Below are 21,361 nucleotides of genomic sequence, written 5' to 3' on the forward strand. Positions count from 1 at the left end.
AAATTTGAAAGTAATGCGGCCCGTCCACTTCCCATTTTTTCTATATGTGGCCCACTTACCCGGCCGAGTTTGAGACCCCTGGTATAGATAGGGCAGCAGGGTGTGTGTGCTTTATGGCTGCTTCAATGAATGAGAGTTAATGGACAGTGAAATGTCAATACACTTTTATAGCTTCCACAAAGTGATAGAGTACAGCCCCTCCCCCAAAGACCAGAAAGTGGCAGAGGAGCTGCATACAAAAGCCTTATCTGTGTTTATAGTGTTAGGGTCCTTTTACACCGGCCAATTTCGACCTAAAACAACGAGTGCTGATCAATGAGACAGCTCGGTGATCGGCGCTCATTTGCTCCTTTCAGAAGGAGCTATGTATGGGGACGAGCGCTCGTTACTATGATCGCTCGTCCCCATACATTTCAATCATGTCGGCAGAACGGCAGTCGGAGATGTGCTGCCGACAACGATAATATTTACAATCAGCCGATGAACGAATGTTTGCTCGTTCATCGGCTGATCGTTGCCCTGTTTACACAAGGCCGTGCTCCGGAACGAGCGTTCTGTGAATGCTCGTTTGCCCAATCATTGGCCCGTGCAAAAGGGCCTTTACTATCCGGCCTTATGTAAACCTCCAGCAATACAATAGAGCTGTTATTAAATCCCTCACATACTGCTGATTCTGTCCCAGTCTACACAGCAAAGCTGAAAAGTGACTTCACGAAACACAGAATGTCAACCTATGTACTGTGACGGTGGATATTAACAGTAAGAAAAGCAGCAGCTTGTTTTATATAAAAATATATTGGGAAAAAAAAACTGTAAAAAACATACGTTTATAATAAAAATAATATTGTTGAAAACGGATTAAAAGTACATTTTCTACACTTTTATTTGATCCTAAGGTTAATCCACAACTTCTGAGAATCGGCAGAAATCAGGTCCCGTAATTGGCCGACTTTTAGGAACTTTACTGTACATGTTAAACACAATGGAGAACATTTATAAAAAGTAATGAATGTTGTTTCCCTTGACAACCAGATTCCTAATGATTTTTATAGCGCTGGCGGGGGACCGGAAGTCTATTTGCACAGCCTTCTTTGATGACGATGCGACTCTTCGTTATGTGACCGGCCCCTCAGTACTCTATGTACAAGCAGTAGTACAGCGAGTACATGGTGTACAGCGGGGCCGGTCACATGACGAAGTGTCGTATCGTCATCAAAGAAGACTGTGCAACTAGACTTCCGATCCCCCACCAGCGCTATATCTATGAAAATCTCAGAATCAGCGTCACGGGGGACCGGATTGTATATTAGAGAGTTGGTTTTAGAGAGTTTTGGTCCCCACATAACCCCTTCAGGCCGGGTTCCCACGTAGAATAAATGCTATGGAATTCTGTGTGGAAATTTCGCCGCATTTACAGTAGCAGCAAAGTGGATGAGATTCAGAAAATCTCATGCCCACGCTGTGGAAAAAAACGCAGCGTAAAAAATAATAAATTGACATGCAGTGCGGAATTTAATTTCGCAGCATGTCAATTTATGCTGCTTTTTTCTTGATTTTCCGATGCGGGTTTTCCCTATTGAGTTCAATGGGGATGCAAAACCAGCAACAGAAAGCCAAGTGTTGCAAATTTTGCGGCCTATTTGCAGCGATTACGCCGCAGAAATCACAACTACGGAAAATAAAAAAAAATCATACTTGCCCAGAACGTCCTCCTCCTTCCTGCAGTCCGGCCTCCTGGGATGACGTTACATCTCATGTGACCGCTGAAGCCAATCACAGGCTGCAGCGGTAGCCACATGAGGTGATACGTAATACCAGGAGGCCGGCCTCCTGGGATGAAGTTACATCCCATGTGACCGCCGCTGCAGCCAATCACAGCACATCCAGGGAGGCCAGACCGGACTGTGATGGAGGGACGCGTTGCCACAACAACGACCTACGTTTTTATGAGCGGCTTTTACCGCTGCTTTTCGCAGCAGAAATTCCGTCCTAATAATGCACCACAATGCGGTGCGGTTTTCGGACGGAATGTACTGCGGGTTCTAGGTCAGGTGATTTTTACGCTGCGTATTCGTCCCGTTGGAAACCCGGCCTTAATGTTAGAGTCAGATTTTTGGGATATTCTGTAACTATGGAAACTTATCTGTGTGTGTATATATATATAAGGAGCACGCACTGACTGGATAAATGAGTACACCCGGCAATCAGTGCACGTCCCTGATAGAGCCCCCATAACAAAACCAGCCACAACATCCCTTATACCAGGGACCGCCAAAAGTTCCCTCATTACACGCCAACCGCAGTTCCCCCGTAAAGAAGCCACCAAAGAAACCTCCGTGCGCCTCCATATAAATCAGCGGGACATGTAGGACAGAAAAGGTTCATTGATGTCTTCGGGCTCCGTGTAATGTGCCCTCATGTGGATCACCCCCTGATAATCCCGGCTGGGAACGTCATGTACAGACTGGACACCATCGATGTGAGGCGCTGCGGGATCAGAGAGGTGAAGGGTTTTCTTCTATATTTTTGGCCATAATGCATCTTAGGGGGGATTCACACGAGCGTGTGTGTTTTGCGCACGCAAAAAACGCTGTGTTTTGCGTGCGCAAAAGGCACTTAACAGCTGCGTGTGTCAGCCCCGTATGATGCGAAAATCACGCAGCCGCCATCATTTTGACACTCCGTATGGATGTTTGTAAACAGAAAAGCACGTGGTGCTTTTCTGTTTACATTCATAGTTTTACAGCTGTTGCGCGAATCACGCTCGTCCCACGGAAGTGCTTCCGTGTGGTGCGCGTGATTTTCAGACGTATATCCCGTTCGTCTGAATAAGCCCTTATACTGCGGTTCTACAGAAAGTAAGAAAATCCCTTTAAAATGTTCCCCGCAAACTAAAGGGTCTCATAAAGGTCCATAAACTGTTTATGGGGGTACCTTGCACTGTTTATAGGGGCACATTGCACTGTTTATGGGGGCACTCTTGCACTGTTTATGGGGGCACCTTGCACTGTTTATAGGGGCACCTTGTACTGTTTATAGGGGCACTCTTGCACTGTTTATAGGGGCCCTCTTGCACTGTTTATAGGGGCACTCTTGCACTGTTTATAGGGGCACTCTTGCACTGTTTATAGGGGCACATTGCACTGTTTATAGGGGCACCTTGTACTGTTTATAGGGGCACTCTTGCACTGTTTATAGGGGCCCTCTTGCACTGTTTATAGGGGCACATTGCACTGTTTATAGGGGCACCTTGTACTGTTTATAGGGGCACTCTTGTACTGTTTATAGGGGCACTCTTGCACTGTTTATAGGGGCACACTTGCACTGTTTATAGGGGCACTCTTGCACTGTTTATAGGGGCACCTTGTACTGTTTATAGGGGCACTCTTGCACTGTTTATAGGGGCACCTTGCACTGTTTATGGGGGCACTCTTGCACTGTTTATGGGGGCACCTTGCACTGTTTATAGGGGCACCTTGTACTGTTTATAGGGGCACTCTTGCACTGTTTATAGGGGCCCTCTTGCACTGTTTATAGGGGCACTCTTGCACTGTTTATAGGGGCACATTGCACTGTTTATAGGGGCACCTTGTACTGTTTATAGGGGCACTCTTGCACTGTTTATAGGGGCACATTGCACTGTTTATAGGGGCACCTTGTACTGTTTATAGGGGCACTCTTGTACTGTTTATAGGGGCACTCTTGCACTGTTTATAGGGGCACACTTGCACTGTTTATAGGGGCACTCTTGCACTGTTTATAGGGGCACCTTGTACTGTTTATAGGGGCACTCTTGCACTGTTTATAGGGGCACCTTGCACTGTTTATGGGGGCACTCCTGCACTGTTTATAGGGGCACCTTGCACTGTTTATAGGGGCACCTTGCACTGTTTATGGGGGCACTCTTGCAGTTTATAGGGGCACCTTGCACTGTTTATGGAGGCACTCTTCTAGGTGCCCCTATAAACAGTGCAAGGTGCCCCTATAAACAGTGCAAGGAGCAGGACGCCGCCATGACACACACGTGACTGCCGGGCTCCCCTCACATGCGCACTATATAGCGTTATTTATCAGTGACTAGACAGCGGTATATATATGAGAGACGAGCCGTGCTGCTGCTGCTGCTGCGGGGTGTGACCTGCGTCATCAGCTGTACTGTCATATCCTGGAGAGATTATGTAAGCCCCGCCCTCACAACTAACCACGCCCCATTAACAGTGCAAGAGTGTCCACATAACCACACTGCATGAGTGCCCCCATAAACTGTACAAGAGTGGCCCCATAAACTGCAAGAGTGCCCCCATAAACTGTTCAAGAGTGGCCCCATAAACTGCAAGAGTGCCCCCATACACTTCAAGAGTGTCCCCATAAACAGTAGAAGGTTCCCCTATAAACAGTGCAAGAGTGCCCCCATAAACAGTGCAAGGTGCCCCTATAAACAGTGCAAGAGTGCCCCCATAAACAGTGCAAGGTGCCCCTATAAACATTGCAAGAGTGCCCCCATAAACAGTACAAGGTGCCCCTATAAACAGTGTAAGGTGCCCCCATAAACAGTGCAAGAGTGCCCCCATAAATAGTGCAAGGTGCCCCTGTAAACTGCAAGAGTGCCCCTATAAACAGTGCAAGGTGCCCCTATAAACAGTGCAAGGTACCCCTATTAACAGTGCAAGAGTGCCCCCATAAACAGGGCAAGGTGCCCCCATAAACAGTGCAAGGTGCCCCTATAAACAGTGTAAGGTGCCAATATAAACGGCAAGAGCGCCCCCATAAACAGCGCAAGGTACCCCCATAAACAGTGCAAGGTGCCCCTATAAACTGCAAGTGCCCCCATAAACAGTGCAAGGTGCCCCTATAAATAGTGCAAGGTGCCCCTATAAACAGTGCAAGAGTGCCCCCATAAACAGTGCAAGGTGCCCCTATAAACAGTGCAAGGTGCCCCTATAAACAGTGCAAGGTGCCCCTATAAACAGTGCAAGAGTGCCCCCATAAATAGTGCAAGGTGCCCCAATAAACAGTGCACCTTGCACTCTTGCACTGTTTATAGGGGCACCTTGCACTGTTTATGGGGGCACTCCTGCACTGTTTATAGGGGCACCTTGCACTGTTTATAGGGGCACCTTGCACTGTTTATGGGGGCACTCTTGCAGTTTATAGGGGCACCTTGCACTGTTTATGGAGGCACTCTTCTAGGTGCCCCTATAAACAGTGCAAGGTGCCCCTATAAACAGTGCAAGGAGCAGGACGCCGCCATGACACACACGTGACTGCCGGGCTCCCCTCACATGCGCACTATATAGCGTTATTTATCAGTGACTAGACAGCGGTATATATATGAGAGACGAGCCGTGCTGCTGCTGCTGCTGCGGGGTGTGACCTGCGTCATCAGCTGTACTGTCATATCCTGGAGAGATTATGTAAGCCCCGCCCTCACAACTAACCACGCCCCATTAACAGTGCAAGAGTGTCCACATAACCACACTGCATGAGTGCCCCCATAAACTGTACAAGAGTGGCCCCATAAACTGCAAGAGTGCCCCCATAAACTGTTCAAGAGTGGCCCCATAAACTGCAAGAGTGCCCCCATACACTTCAAGAGTGTCCCCATAAACAGTAGAAGGTTCCCCTATAAACAGTGCAAGAGTGCCCCCATAAACAGTGCAAGGTGCCCCTATAAACAGTGCAAGAGTGCCCCCATAAACAGTGCAAGGTGCCCCTATAAACATTGCAAGAGTGCCCCCATAAACAGTACAAGGTGCCCCTATAAACAGTGTAAGGTGCCCCCATAAACAGTGCAAGAGTGCCCCCATAAATAGTGCAAGGTGCCCCTGTAAACTGCAAGAGTGCCCCTATAAACAGTGCAAGGTGCCCCTATAAACAGTGCAAGGTACCCCTATTAACAGTGCAAGAGTGCCCCCATAAACAGGGCAAGGTGCCCCCATAAACAGTGCAAGGTGCCCCTATAAACAGTGTAAGGTGCCAATATAAACGGCAAGAGCGCCCCCATAAACAGCGCAAGGTACCCCCATAAACAGTGCAAGGTGCCCCTATAAACTGCAAGTGCCCCCATAAACAGTGCAAGGTGCCCCTATAAATAGTGCAAGGTGCCCCTATAAACAGTGCAAGAGTGCCCCCATAAACAGTGCAAGGTGCCCCTATAAACAGTGCAAGGTGCCCCTATAAACAGTGCAAGGTGCCCCTATAAACAGTGCAAGAGTGCCCCCATAAATAGTGCAAGGTGCCCCAATAAACAGTGCACCTTGCACTGTTTATAGGGGCACCTTGCACTGTTTATAGGGGCACCTTGATATGTTTATTGGGGCACCTTACACTGTTTATGGAGGCACTCTTGCACTGTTTATAGGGGCACCTTGCACTGTTTATAGGGGCACCTTGCACTGTTTATGGGGGCACTCTTGCACTGTTTATAGGGGCACCTTGCACTGTTTATAGGGGCACCTTGCACTATTTATGGGGGCACTCTTGCAGTTTATAGGGGCACCTTGCACTGTTTATAGGGGCACCTTGCAGTTTATAGGGGCACCTTGCACTGTTTATAGGGGCACCTTGCACTGTTAATGGGGCGTGGTTAGCTGTGAGGGCGGGGCTTACATAATCTCTGCAGGATATGACAGTACAGCTGATGACGCAGGTCACACCCCGCAGCAGCAGCAGCAGCAGCAGCAGCAGCAGCAGCAGCAGCACGGCTCGTCTCTCATATATATACCGCTGTCTAGTCACTGATAAATAACGCTATATAGTGCGCATGTGAGGGGAGCCCGGCAGTCACGTGTGTGTCATGGCGGCGTCCTGCTCCTTATCCCGGTGTGTGGTGTCTCCTGCAGGGAAGCACTCGGCCTCCGTCATCTTCCTGCACGGATCAGGTGCTGTCCCTCGTGTGCTGCTGTGCGGTACCGCTGGTACTTGTAGTTCTACAGCAGCTGCTTCCATTCATTCTCTTTATATGTAGTGTTATATACTGTCGTGTATGGTGCGTGAGGTTGACTGGGGGAGGGGCGTAAACTACTGTGAGGTGAAACGTTTTAATAGATACACATAAACCCCTCCCTGAAATAATCTGACCACACCCCCATGATGTATTTCCAGTCCCCACAGCAGCGCCAGTCACAGTACCCCCATAATATTTCTACGGTAGCAACAGAGCCCACAGCAGAATACCCATAGCAGTGCCAGTCATATAGAATACCCATAGCAGCGCCATTCAGAGCCGAGCCATAGCAGTGCCTGCATAATGATGCTAGCAACACAGTCCCCATAGTGGTGCTAGGTGCAGTGCCCCCATAACTTTTCCGCAGAAATTATCCATAAAATATAGAACATGTCCCTAATTACGGCACGGACTCCCCATACAAGTCTATGGGCGCTTCTGTAATTACGGACGACTACAGCTGTGAACCCGTAGCCATAAATAATTATGGAAGCGTTGCTAGGCGACGCCATGTTTGCAGATGTTGCACATCGTTTGCGGTTTTCTTTTTGAGGATCCATATATACGGCTTTACTACTTCTGTAAGTTGCGCACGACGACTGATGCGTATTTATGGAAAGTATTTACGGACGGATGAATATACGGTCGTGGGCGCGGGGCCTTATCTTTATCGGCAGCCTCTCATCCTCACGCTGCGTAAAAAATTCTCCGAAAAAATGTTCATAAATTGACCGGCGGTGCGTTTTTTGTTTTTTTTTAACCCGCAGCATCTCAATTCATGCTGCGGAATCGCTGGATTTCTTTTGTGGGTTTCTATGGATTTCAATGGGGAGGTAAAATCTGCAACAATTAGCAGATGTTGCAATTTTTGCGGCAAAAAAGCTGCAAAAATCGCAACCTTAAAGAAGGGTCTGTTCTTACCTAGTTCTCTCTGTGTCCAGCCCGGCCTCCAGGGACACGTGACCGCTGCAGCCAATCACATCACCCCAGGAGGCCGGGCTGCAGGACATCAGAGGGACGTGTCGCCAGGATTACGGGTGAGTATAGACTTTTTTTTACGTGCAGTTTTCCGCAGTGGACATTCCGGACAAAAAATTGCACCACAATTTGGTGCGGTTTTTTTGTCTGAAGTCCCTGTGGCGTCCAGGGCGGATACGCTGTGTACTTTTATGCAACATATCCGCCCTGTGTGAACATAGCCTTAAAGAGGCTCTGTCACCAGATTTTGCAACCCCTATCTGCTATTGCAGCAGATCGGCGCTGCAATGTAGATTACAGTAACGTTTTTATTTTTAAAAAACGAGCATTTTTGGCCAAGTTATGACCATTTTCATATTTATGCAAATGAGGCTTGCAAAAGTACAACTGGGCGTGTTGAAAAGTAAAAGTCCAACTGGGCGTGTATTATGTGCGTACATCGGGGCGTGTTTACTACTTTTTCTAGCTGGGCGTTCTGAAGAGAAGTATCATCCACTTCTCTACACAACACCCAGCTTCTGGCAGTGCAGACACAGCGTGTTCTCGAGAGATCACGCTGTGACGTCACTCACAGGTCCTGCATCGTGTCGGCCACATCGGCACCAGAGACTACAGTTGATTCTGCAGCAGCATCAGCGTTTGCAGGTAAGTAGCTACATCGACTTACCTGCAAACGCCGATGCTGCTGCAGAATCATCTGTAGCCTCTGGTGCCGATGTGTCCTCGCTCGTCTGACACGATGCAGGACCTGTGAGTGACGTCACAGCGTGATCTGCCAGAAGCTGGGCGTTCTGAAGAGAAGTGGATGATACTTCTCATCAGAACGCCCAGCTAGTAAAAGTAGTAAAAACGCCCCGATAATACACGCCCACTTGGACTTTTGCAAGCCTTATTTGCATAAATACGAAAATGGTCATAACTTGGCCAAAAATGCTAGTTTTTTAAAAATAAAAACGTTACTGTAATCTACATTGCAGCGCCTATCTGCTGCAATAGCAGATAGGGGCTGCAAAATCTGGTGACAGAGCCTCTTTAAAGAGGCTCTGTCACCAGATTTTGCAACCCCTATCTGCTATTGCAGCAGATCGGTGCTGCAATGTAGATAAGAGTAACGTTTTTTTAAAACGAGCATTTTTGGCCAAGTTAGGACAATTTTTATATTTATGCAAATGAGCCTTTCTAAAGTACAACTGGGCGTGTATTGTGTGCGTACATCGGGGCGTTTTTACTTCTTTTACTAGCTGGGCGTTGTGTATAGAAGTATCATCCACTTCTCTTCAGAACGCCCAGCTTCTGGCAGTGCAGACACAGCGTGTTCTCGAGAGATCACGCTGTGACGTCACTCACTTCCTGCCCCAGGTCCTGCATCGTGTCGGCCACATCGGCACCAGAGGCTACAGTTGATTCTGCAGCAGCATCAGCGTTAGCAGGTAAGTAGTTACATCGATTTACCTGCAAACGCCAATGCTGCTGCAGAATCAACTGTAGCCTCTGGTGCCGGTGTCCTCGCTCGTCTGACACGATGCAGGACCTGGGGCAGGAAGTGACGTCACAGCGTGATCTCTCGAGAACACGCTGTGTCTGCACTGCCAGAAGCTGGGCGTTCTGAAGAGAAGTGGATGATGCTGATTCGTCAGAGCGCCCAGCTAGTAAAAGAAGTAAAAACGCCCCGATGTACGCACATAACACACGCCCACTTGGACTTTAACTTTAAACACGCCCAGTTGTACTTTTGCAAGCCTAATTTGCATAAATATAAAAATGATCCTAACTTGGCCAAAAATGCTCGTTTTAAAAAAAAAATAACGTTACTCTTATCTACATTGCAGCGCCGATCTGCTGCAATAGGAGATAGGGGTTGCAAAATCTGGTGACAGAGCCTCTTTAAGGCTATGTTCACACAGCGTTTTTTTGCAGGCATAATTTCTGCCTCAAAATTCCGTTTGGAAGTTTGAGGCAGGTTTTCCTCTCCCTGCACGCCGATTTTCGCCCGCAGACATTGAGCGCCGCGGGCATAAAACGCCGCAAAATACGCTTTCTCTGCCTCCCATTGATGTCAATGGGTGGTCAGAGGCGGAAACGCCCGAAGATAGGGCATGTCCCTTCTTTCTCCCACGAGCCGGTTTTACCGCTCGCGGGAAAAAGACGCCTCCGCCTCCCATTGAAATCAATGGGAGGCATTTTCGGCCCGTTTTTGACGAGTTTTGCGGCGCGGTTTCATCGTCAAAAAACTCAGTGTGAACATAGCCTAAGGGTCATTGACACAGTAGAGGTGAGAGAATCCCCTCACTGCATCTTCTTTGGCCGGTGTACCCCTGAATCTGGATGCCTATTTTTGCAGTTAGTACCCAAAAAACACCCCTTCCAATTTCTTTAATTCACTACTTGCATTTTTTAGTAGTGGGCACAGCCAAATATAATACCATGGCATGAGGTGGTCACTGCATGGATTCTTTGCTGTCCAGTTTGAGACTCAGCTGACAGCCTGGTTGCTAGGGATACGCTACCTAACAACCACAGGCTTTTCAATGAGGTTGCGCGGCACCATGTCCATAGTAACCAGCCTGTCTCAAATTACTCAGGTCTTCAGATTTGGCACTGAATCAAGGGCAGAGAGAGAGAGCACCAAGACTCCAAGAGGTTGTCTGAAACGTTTCAAGGTGTTGTACAGGGTTAGAGAAACATGGCAGCTTTGTTCCAAACACAGCGCCACACCTGTTTACAGGTTGCGTCTGGTATTGCAGCTCAGCTCCATTAAAGTGAATAGGGCTGAGTTGCAATACCACACACAACCTGTGGACAGGTGTGGCGCTGTTTTTGGAAGAAAGCCATGTTCTTGTAATCCTGGACAATCCCTTTGAGTCAGCGTATGAAGCCAACCCTTGCAATGAAATATCTGAACTAGTCGTCGAACCTCTGACCCTAGAGAGTGGCCCCATTATAAACACTCAGCGCAGTTAATTCTGTGGTTTTATATGATCATAACTCATTTCAGTGGTCACTGTGTGTATATATATATATATATATATATATATCCCCCCCCCCCGCCGGCCTTGTTTTTCCATGTGTCATGTTCCTCACTGTTAGATGCCCTGTAAACCAAAGCGAACATTGGTGATTTTCAGTCATGCGTTTTAAAAGACTTGTTAGTGGTCTGTGTCCCCCGAGCAGACGACTAGATCATAATGTACAGTAATTCCCATGTTAACGAGCTGGGCGCCAGTAATGGGCATGAGGTCATTCGCCTGCCATTAAGAGGACTGTGGGTGAGTCAGCGGCCGGCGCTCGGCTCTTTATAACTTCAAGGGTTTGTATTCTTGTTGAGCATGACGGGTTTTGGGCATCTTTTTGGTACTTTCTGACCCTTGATTAATCAGGAATTAAGGAATCAAAGGCAAAAGTATGAATAAGCCGACACGATGTAGCAGAGTTAAAGGGGTATTCCCATCTTCATAAGTAAACCTAAAAAGCTCATCCACTAAAAGTTATGCACTTTTGCAAATACCTTAATTTTTTTCTGAAAAGCTGTAGTTTTGGAGATATCGGGGCTCCATCTCCATGACATCGACTCTGTCTATTGCTCGTTGCCTTGGGATCCGGCCACCGCTAATTTCCCTTAGCGGTGGCCGCGCTTGCGCAATGATTTCCTCTCCATTCCTTGGGGGAGGATGGATGGCCGTGTCGCATGCGCATAATGTCCCGACCATCTCATCGAGAGCACGCGCGCATGCGTGATAAGTAGGGGGGGGTTCCCGCGAGGAGAGTGAGTTTGGTTTAGTTTATTTGTAACAATGCGTGTAAACTGGTAATTGTGGGGAATACGAGGGGGGATCGTCTCAGCCGCGCTTGGCCTGGTTGAGACGATAGTTAAGCCACCTTTACCCCCCATGCTACAGTATCTAACCGCGTCGGGTGTGCGCGCTAGGGCCCCATGCACACGACCGTAAAATCGTCCGTATTTGCGGGCCGTAATTACGAACCCATTCATTTCTATAGCCAACGGACACCTTCCTGTATCTTTACGGGAAGGTGTCCGTGCCGTAGAAACCTTCCATAAAAAATAGGATATGTGCTTTATACTTTATAATGGGAGCAAATGGGGACGACTCTCCGCGGCCGGCCGTGCCCGTAATTACGGACAGTGATTACGAGCAGGGACGTGTGCATTGGGCGTAAGACAGCAGAGAGGCTTGATTGACGTCTCCCATTTAGATCAAGCTACGCTTGGGAATAACCCTTTAAGAAGGGAATCGGACACATGAACGTCAATTGCTTAAAAAGCAATTACATGATATCCTTCGCAGTGCTCCCGTAGTGTTGTACCGCATTGAAACTCCCCACTGTTGCCTTGCCGAACCATTAGAATAAGGATACGGCTGTATTAGAACACCGTAAAAACCCTGACAGGGCGGCCATACAAGTCTACGGGCCCTTATTGTACCTGTGTATGCCTCTGACTTCATACAGGGGTAGAAGGAGGTTTTTTCTGTCTGATTCCGTACAAAAGTTAGGCTATGTTCACACACAAACTCAAAAACGACTGAAAATACGGAGCTATTTTCAAGGGAAAACCGCTCCTGATTTTCAGACGTGTTCTAAGCCACTCGCGAGTTTCGCTGCATTTTTTCCAGCTGTTTTTGGAGCTTTTTCCGATAGTCAATGAAAAACGGCTCCAAAAACGTCCCAAGAAGTGTCCTGCACTTCTTATTTTTCGCGGCCGTTTTTTTTATGCGGAAAAAACACAGCGAAAAACCCTCTGTCGGAACAGAACGCCGTTTTCCCATTGAAATCAATGGGCAGATGTTTGGAGGCATTCTGCTTACGATTTTTCGGGCGTTTACGGCCCGAAAAACGTCCGAAAACACTCTGTGTGAACATACCCTTACCATCCGGGAGCTCCGAGATCACAGCTGTTGTTACCGGGGATCCTGCACAGAGCAGTTAAAATGTTGGGAGTCCATTAAAGGGTTATTCCCAGACATTTATGTCTGATAGATGCGGGTTCCAGCTCGGCTGTTTCCGTCAGTCCCATAGACATTTATGTCTGATAGATGCGGGTTCCAGCTCGGCTGTTTCCGTCAGTCCCATAGACATTTGGGGCAGATTTAATAACACTGGCGTTTCATACGCCAGTCTTCGTTATCTGTCCCGCCGGCCGTGTGGCGCAACGACTGCGGCCGTGCGCTACCTTTTCCTCCATCAGAAATAAAAAATACATAAAAATATTCTCTCCTCTTCTCCCCTACGTGTCCCCTCAACGTGCGGCGGCTCATACAAGGTCCTGATGCTGCCCTGATTTAGGACCTTGCATTAGCTGCCGCACGCTGAGGGGAGGGGAGAAGAGGTCATGCGAGTATAAGTATTTTTTTTGTTTTTATTTTATATATTTTTATTTTAGTTTGATGGTCTGAGAAGGGGGTAGGCCGATCGAGTGAACATTCCTCTACCTAGACCTCGGTAGAAAAAGACCGGTAGAATGAGACGCTAGGAACAGAATTTTCAGCACATTAGCATCTTGGGTCTTGGGTTTTGTCCAACCTTGACCTATTCTATAACCGAGGTTCTTCTGCCCTTAAAAGAGAATTTTCAGGAGATGTCCATGCCTGGATGAGGTCTGCATAAGAATGTCCACCCTGTCCCGATTGCTGCCTATAGGATGCAATTTTATTAAACTAGATGGCGCTATCCAGTGCGTCATTCAGTATAGAACATATCACCTTATTGTCTATAGTGGTTTTATTTTCTTTCCAGTGATAAATTCATAGCTGAACCTGTTTTCTCTGTAGGTGACACAGGACCAGGAATAAAATCATGGATACGGGAGATCTTGAAGAAAGATTTAGCATTTAGCCATATGAAAGTCATATTCCCTACTGCTGCAGCCCGGTGAGTTTTCCTTTGAAAAGATTTGATCTGTTTTTTGTTTTTGAAAGGAACACTCCAGGCAAATGCAATACACTGTGTTATTCCTAGTGCAGGGGGCGGAGCATGACAACCACCAATATAATGCCTGTGTCATGCTCTGCCCACTCGGGCCCTGCACTAGGCTATAGGTTTCTCAGTTTTGCACAGTGTTCCTCATTTATTAAAATCTTGTTGTAAAACCATTCTCTTCCCCCAAATATTGAAACGAATGAATATTATTGTCCTCATATTTCATTTGTTAGAGCAGAAGTTTGTGCTCCAGAGCTGTAGACCGAAGTTTGTAAACCGTTTGAGGCATTTTGGAGGCTATGGAGAGCTGTCTCTGGTCACCCAGTCACTCATTCTCAGCCTTCTCCTTCCCTTCTACTCTCATAGTTATGACATCACTGTGTACTTAAAGGGGTTTTCTGATAATCAGTATTTATCACCTATCTACAGCTGATAAATATCTGATCAGTGGGGGTCTGACTTCTTGAATCAGCGGTCAGACCTTCACCGATCCCGAGAATGCACTTACCTGGCAGGTACTGTGACTGGAGCGGTACTGCGTATACACGGCCACCACTCCATTCTCTATGCGGTTGTCAGACGTTATCGCCAGCGGCTCCATAGAAAGTGAATGAAGTGTTGGCTGAGCATGAAAACTGCGGAGTCACATGGTGTATCACATGATCACTCTCAGCCAGTCAGCAACTCTGAAAAGAATCACGTGACATATACTCCACGACTCAGAAAGAAGAGTCACAGAGTGCATCACTTGATTCTTTTGGCGTCTGCTGCCTGGCGCAGAGGGGTCATGTGATGCATCACGTGACTCAACAGAACCGGGAAGTACTGTGTTTTCAGCCACCTGCTGGGTACTTTGGGAGGCTTTTTACTGGATGTAATTGTACCCACTTATATTAATCTATTAGGGCGTCATTCTGAAGTCCTTATTTTAACTGGTTCCGGACCGCTGGCTGTGTTTTTACGGCCAGCTGTCAGGGTCCTTAAAACCTGCGCCATAGACTATTTACGGTGCAGGTTTTAACTTGCTGCCCAAGCGATCGGGCAGCTGAATGTCGGGTCTCCGGCTGTCAGTGACTGCCGGGGACCCTGAGGAGAAGATAGAAGCAGCTTTCGCTGCTTCTGTCTTCTCCGATCTTTTACACAGCGCTCAATGAACGCTGTGTATAGGAATAGAGGCAGCGGCCGCGCCGCTGTCTCTATTGACCCGGTGATCATGTAACTGGTCACATGATCGCCGGGTGCCGTTAGTGGCAGACTGCTGCTGGGTCTATTAGTGACAATCGTCACTATGAGAGGGCTGATTTCCCCTGTAACTGCTGCGCAGCTCCAGTTACAGTGGAAAAGATGGTGTAAAAGAAAGAAAAAATATATATATAAAGTCCCCCAAAGGTCTTTTTTGACCATTGAGGGACAGACCATAGCAATAAAAAAATAAAAGTAACGTAAAGTGCAAAAAAAAAGAATAATAAATACACATAAAATGCCGACCCCAAAAAAACGTGCCCCCCCCCCCCCCCACCCCGGCCAATCATTGTTGTAACGCTAGCCCGGACCCAATTACCCTAATATAGACATGTAATATATAAAAATTTACGATAGACAATGACGATCACAAATAAAAGGTGTATTTTAGGGTAAAACTATGTTATTACCAAAAAAAAGTAAAAAAGCTTATTTTTTTTACTATTATCTTCAAACTTTAAGCCTAAAAATTCTAAAATAGCAAAAAGGGTGAGTATAAAAATGCTAAAAAAAAATAAACCTGCATTGTCTATGGAAAAAACATAGCAAAAATCACGTCGTTAGCCCAACAAATAAAAAAGTTATAGCCGTTTAACTAACGTGTCTGGTCCTGAAGGCTCAAAATAGCCCAGTCCTGAACTGGTTAATATGTTAGTCGTTGTAACAGATTCTCCTTAAAGTGTAGCTTCATCTTTGAAGGGGGAGATAGAAGAGGGGATTATTTTGCACAGCGGAGCAGACACGTGTGTGATAAAGGGTTTTGTTAAAAACTCAACCCCTCTCTTCCAACTTATGATATAAGAGAAGAACTAGCCATAGAGAGAGCGTTGCAAATATGTCTGGTGTCGAACGCCAGGAAAGAACTCGATTTATTTTAGACTTTAAGGGTCCTGGTACATGGCCCGACATGGGCCATGTAAACGATCATGATCATCGTTGATCGGCACTGATTTGCTCCTTTCGCACGTAGCAATGATTGGATATGTATTGCGTTTCTCCAATCGCTCGTTCCCATACATTTTCATTATGTCGGCAGCGGATCTCCCTGATTATACATTGAGATGTGCTGCCGACAACGAGGATTTTTAATTCTGCATAAAAGAGAAGATCAGCCGATGAACGAGCATTTACTCATTCATCGGCTAATCATTGCCCTGATTACACAGGGCAATGATCAACGCTCGTTGGACCGATCATTGGCCTGTGTAAATAGGGCCTTAACTTATGGTCAGGTTAAAGGTGACCTCAGATATGAAATATTTGTTGCCAGAATTAGTCAATTTTGGTGGGACCTGCTGATAATTTAAAGAGAACCTGTCTTCTCTCCTGACGTGTCTATTTTAATAAACGCTTGTATTCCCCATGAAATAACAATTCCAGAACATATTTTCTTAGAATTCTGTGTTATGCTATTCCTCTGTTATTCCTCCTAGAAATATATGAATAAATTGACAGCTGGGTGTCACCATCCCTCTTGTCAAAGGGGCGTGTCCATACACAGTCTCACTCTTTCAGCAATGATTGGACATTGTCGGTCTGTGTAAGGACACACCCCCAACTGCTAACACCCAGTTGTCAATTTATTCATACATTTCTAGGAGGAATAACAGAGGAAAGGCACAATGCACGGTTCTAAGAAAAAATGTCCCAGAATTGTTATTTCATGGGGAATACAATTCTTTACTAAAATCGACACTTATGGACAGGTGATTGATCCTCTTTAAATTATTAATAGTTTTGGGGAGAGGGTACTTCACTCACACTTGTTTATACAGTCTTCTCCGGACGTGGAGAATCTAAGCCAATTCATACAATTAGGCAAAAAGAAATAGACAGCGAGGCAGCACTTCCTAGTGCTGCCTCGCTGTCTATTTCTTTTTGCCTAATATTGAGGACCGTGGACCAGGTCCAGTGGAGGCGTGCACCCCTTCTGTGGTCCAGTGCTGTGGAATCTTTTCCTTTGTGAAATCATACGATTAGGCATTGGGGTCCTCCAAGAAGCTGCAGGCAAAATAAATCTGATGCCTATTTGTAGCCCTGTCCCCAGTGGCGGATTAAGTAGACCATAGGCCCTGGACTATTCCACAAACTTGGGCCCCTCTTCCCCCACCGCCGCTCTGCCGTGTCTATAGTGAACACCACCTTTCTGTGAGAGCATTGACAAATGGGTGTTACGATTCCTCTTGTCAAAGGGCTGTGTCCCTACAAACTGACAGTCTCCAACCATCGCTGACTGTATCACACTGTGTAGGGACACATCCTCCTGACAATTGTAATGTAACACGTATTTGTCTATTAGTCCTGGCTACACAAAGACTTTATGTGGAATACAAGGATTTCCTACAACAGACGTGTCAGGAGAGGGGACAGATCCTCTATAGATCCAGGGACTCACAAGTGACGTCTTCTCTGATGGGAGTCGTTCTCTTTTCTTCTCCATCTGACACAGACCGGTATGGCGACTTCTCCTGATGAGACATCTTTGTTCTGCAGCCATTTCCAACCTCTATACAAACACAAAAATTCAGACACGAGGCCCAGGACCATACATTAAAGGTGTTGTCCGGGCATGGACCGGTTTTTCATAATGATAACCTATCGATGTGCCCAGACAACTCCTTTAACTCAGACTAATAAATTAGAATGCATACAGACCCCAGACCTTCTAAACTATTGCCGTCCCCAGACCAGACCCCCCTAAGCAAATACAGACCCCAGAACAAGCACCCTAAATAAAGACCTCAGACCTGACCCCCTAAACTAATAATGACCCAAGACCTGACTCCCTAAACTAATATAGACCTCAGACCAGGCCCCCTAAATACAGACCCTATACATGACTCTCTAAGCTAATACAGACCCCATAAACTAATACAGAGCCCAGACCCCCTAAATGTACGGACCCCAGACCAGACCCCTAAATACAGACCTCAGACCACTTAAACTAATACAGACAGCGGACCCCTTGAATACAAATGACAGACCAGACCCACTAAACTAATACAGACCCCTAAATACAGACCCCTTAAACTAATACAGACCAGACAAATACAGGCCCCAGACCCCCTAAATACAGACCCCTTAAACAAATCCACGATCCCCTTATACTTACCTCGCACCTCACCTCACGGTCTCCTCTCTTGCTGCAGTTGTAGGAGCTGCGGTCATGTGACCAGCAGGTCTCTCTTCAGTAAGAAGAACTGCAGACGTAAGGTCATGTGACCTTTATGTCTGCAGGTCCTTTACATGACACACAATGCCATGTTGTCGTGGCAAAAACGCATTGTACTTGGGGCGGCCTTGGGCCCCGGGCGGCCGTCCAAAACGCCCAATGATGTTCCGCCATTGTCTGTCCCTTCAATTCATTTTTTAGGATTGTTGCAAAGCCTTTCTATCCAGCACGTTCACCACCATTCTGCATGTTTCCCCCCTTCATTCCAGGAAAATGTCTAAAAGATGAATCACTTATTGGAATCCCGAGACCCTATTCTGTTTTTTTCGGGATGGTGTGTTACTGTTCAAGCTTGGATCACACTTTGGTGATTCATCTACTTGTTTCCCATAAATGAGGAAGCACAAAGCATTATATTGGTGTTCTCCGGCAGTGTGACGAGCATTACCCTTGTGCAATGGCATGTGCTAGTATTATCTGCCGGCGTCCGAGAGGTTCTAGAGCAGATTCTGGACGCTGGCCGTAGCATTAGTGGGATCCTGGCCACGGGTTTCCCCTTCTGCCTTTTATTACTGGTATAAAGGGCCATAAAAAGTTTGACGAGTGAGCCAAAACCTGCCCGTAACTCACAAGCATCCCCCATGCCAAATTCCTAGATGCAATTACCAGCAAGAGAGAGATATTAATCACCCAGTTTACTATAAAGAAGCCGCCATGGTGTCAGGAAGCCGTTCTGCCACTCCTAGGCCCATGGCTCAACTACATGATTCAAAGATATATTGAAAATACATTTCAAAATCTATTTTGTTATTTGGTGTATTTATTACATTGAGATTTTCGTATCTTTACTAGATTTTTGGGTAATTTAGGGCCCTACAAAAGGGACACATGCAGATACAGCGCACCATAGCCCATTTCTTTATGAAATGCCGAGCTCAGACCAACGGGGCAATTATTAATGCCCCGAATGGGCTACAAATTGAGAAAGAGGTCTATGTGTGTAAATGTAATCTTGAGGCCTTGTTCACACTGCGTGTTTTTGACACGTTTTATGCCGTGAAAAACGCGTCAGACGCATGCTTTGAGCTTGCCTTTGACATCAATGGGAAAACGCATTGTAGTGCATATGACACTTTTTCACGCGTTGTGTAAAAGAAGAAGTGTCCGATAAATTCTTGGTGCGTAAAACATGCCGAAAACGCGCCTAATTCCCATATTTGACGCGCTTAAAACGCATCAAAAGCGCCTGTATTTTAAAAAGCACTTTACAAAAACCCAAGAGTTTTGGACACGTTTACACATCAGGGTTTTGTTTTTTTAGCATTGTGTGAACAAGGCCTAAAGGGGGTGATCTGAGTCAGTATACCCTATTACGGAATTCTGTTTTAATAGGAGGAGACCTCTGTTCAGGACCCTCATATATTAGCCAATCGCCAAAAAGGTTCTTGCTCTGGACAGCCAATTGTGTAATGCTTCATTTCTCCTGTGGTGGCGCTGCATGGAAAGTTAAATCTTGCTGCCAAGTTCTTCCACAGAATACAGATGATCAATCAGGATCCCATATGATTAGCTTGTTGTTGGGGGACCTTTCCAACAAATAGGCACAGTCTACTAATTAAGAATATACATTAAAGGCTATCCCATGGATAGGCCACCAATGTAATGTCTCAGAAAAACGCTTTAAGGGCTGGTTCACACTGAGGTTTTTTTGGCGCCTTTTTCGACTCGGAAACCGCTGCAAAAAATGGGCGATAACGGCTCCCATTGATTTCAATGGGAGGCGTTTTTTCCCCACGATGGAAGAAAACGCTCGCGGAGGAAAAAAAGCGACATGTTCTTTCTTCCCACAATTCTATCTCTGCCTCCCATTGAAATCAATGGGAGGCAGAGAAAGTTTTTTTCGCTGCATTTTTTGCCCGCGCCCGAAAAACGCGTCAAAGAAAGTGCAGGCAGGTCAAAATCCTGAAGGAATGTTGAGCCAGATTTTTCTGCCTGCAAAAAAACTAAGAGCCTAAAGTGTCCAGTTTGATGAAAATAAAGCCTAATCTTTGAATAATGTACTTTGTTTTACAATTAATTTTAATATCTATGATTGCTGTCAGTGAATTGGAGTGTTTCTTTTTATATCCAGAGGTTGAAGACCTGCCCTGACCTAATACATCTCCCAATAAGGGTTTGCTGCTATTGTATTTAGTGTAGACAACATCAGCAGCACTAACTTCTCTCCTGTCCTTAAAATTTGCTACAATGTATCAGCGCATGTAAAATTTGTTGGACTAGAAACCAGACTGTTGTATAGACGGGATATAATTATAGCAAATTCTCATTTGTAAGAAGTATTAGGTCTGTACAGGTTATCTTTTAAAATATATTTGTTACAGCAAGCAGAGATATTGAAAATGGTGAGAAATTGAAAGACAAACGGGGAACTTTTACCACTTTAGTGGTGTTAAAGAGGCAAATTATGGCGAACACCATATTTGCACAAAAAATTGTGACTTTCTATCGTTTTCCACCACTTTTTTAAAAGTGGGTGGGGCTTAGTGGAAGGGGGAGACTCCACCTCGAGCCCGACAAATTCGCTATAATTTACACCAGAAACGTTCCCTTTTTGGCACACGGACAGCAGAAGAGATGACAAATTTATTAAGAGGCGTGCGCCAGTCCTGTTCTTATGCCAGTCATTTTACTAAATCTGCCCCACTTTCTATTATAAAGTTAGAGAATTTTTTAATTTTACAATAATTAAAGGGCTGTTCTGGGATTTTAATATTAATGGCCTATCCTTAGGATAGTCCATCGATATCAGATCAATGTGGGTCCGACTCCCAGTGCCCCCACCGATCAACTTATTGTACGGCGGCAGCTCTCTGATTAGCCCTTCATTGTTTACCAGGCACAGCGCCATACATTATGTAGTGACTGTGTCTGGTATTGCAACTCAGTCCCATTCAATTCGGCCCCTTCAATTGAGCTGATCTGTGAGAGTGCCATGAGTCAAAGCCTTACCAATCTTATATTATGGCCTATTCTAAGTACAGGCCATCTATATCGGTCTCCCCTTTACGTTGTATTTACATAAAAGTAGG

At 46.2% G+C, this 21,361-nt stretch overlaps 1 protein-coding gene across 3 annotated transcripts in view; it reads left to right on the forward strand.

The window, feature by feature from the left end:
• The first annotated feature begins 1,990 nt into the window (after positions 1-1,990).
• Positions 1,991-21,361, forward strand: part of LYPLAL1 (lysophospholipase like 1) — a 35,637-nt gene continuing 16,266 nt past the window's right edge. Inside the window, exons 1-2 of one of the 3 annotated variants that reach the window (XM_075864601.1) lie at positions 1,991-2,051; positions 13,711-13,810. In XM_075864601.1, the coding sequence (XP_075720716.1) occupies positions 2,006-2,051; positions 13,711-13,810 (146 nt within the window). In that variant the 5' untranslated portion in view covers positions 1,991-2,005. Of the gene's footprint in view, positions 2,052-6,686; positions 6,918-13,710; positions 13,811-21,361 lie in introns of those variants that run through there. The other 2 variants (XM_075864599.1, XM_075864600.1) reach the window with 2 other exon arrangements.

The sequence above is a fragment of the Rhinoderma darwinii genome, chromosome 4 (assembly GCF_050947455.1).
Source record: "Rhinoderma darwinii isolate aRhiDar2 chromosome 4, aRhiDar2.hap1, whole genome shotgun sequence".
NCBI classification, from domain to species: domain Eukaryota; kingdom Metazoa; phylum Chordata; class Amphibia; order Anura; family Rhinodermatidae; genus Rhinoderma; species Rhinoderma darwinii.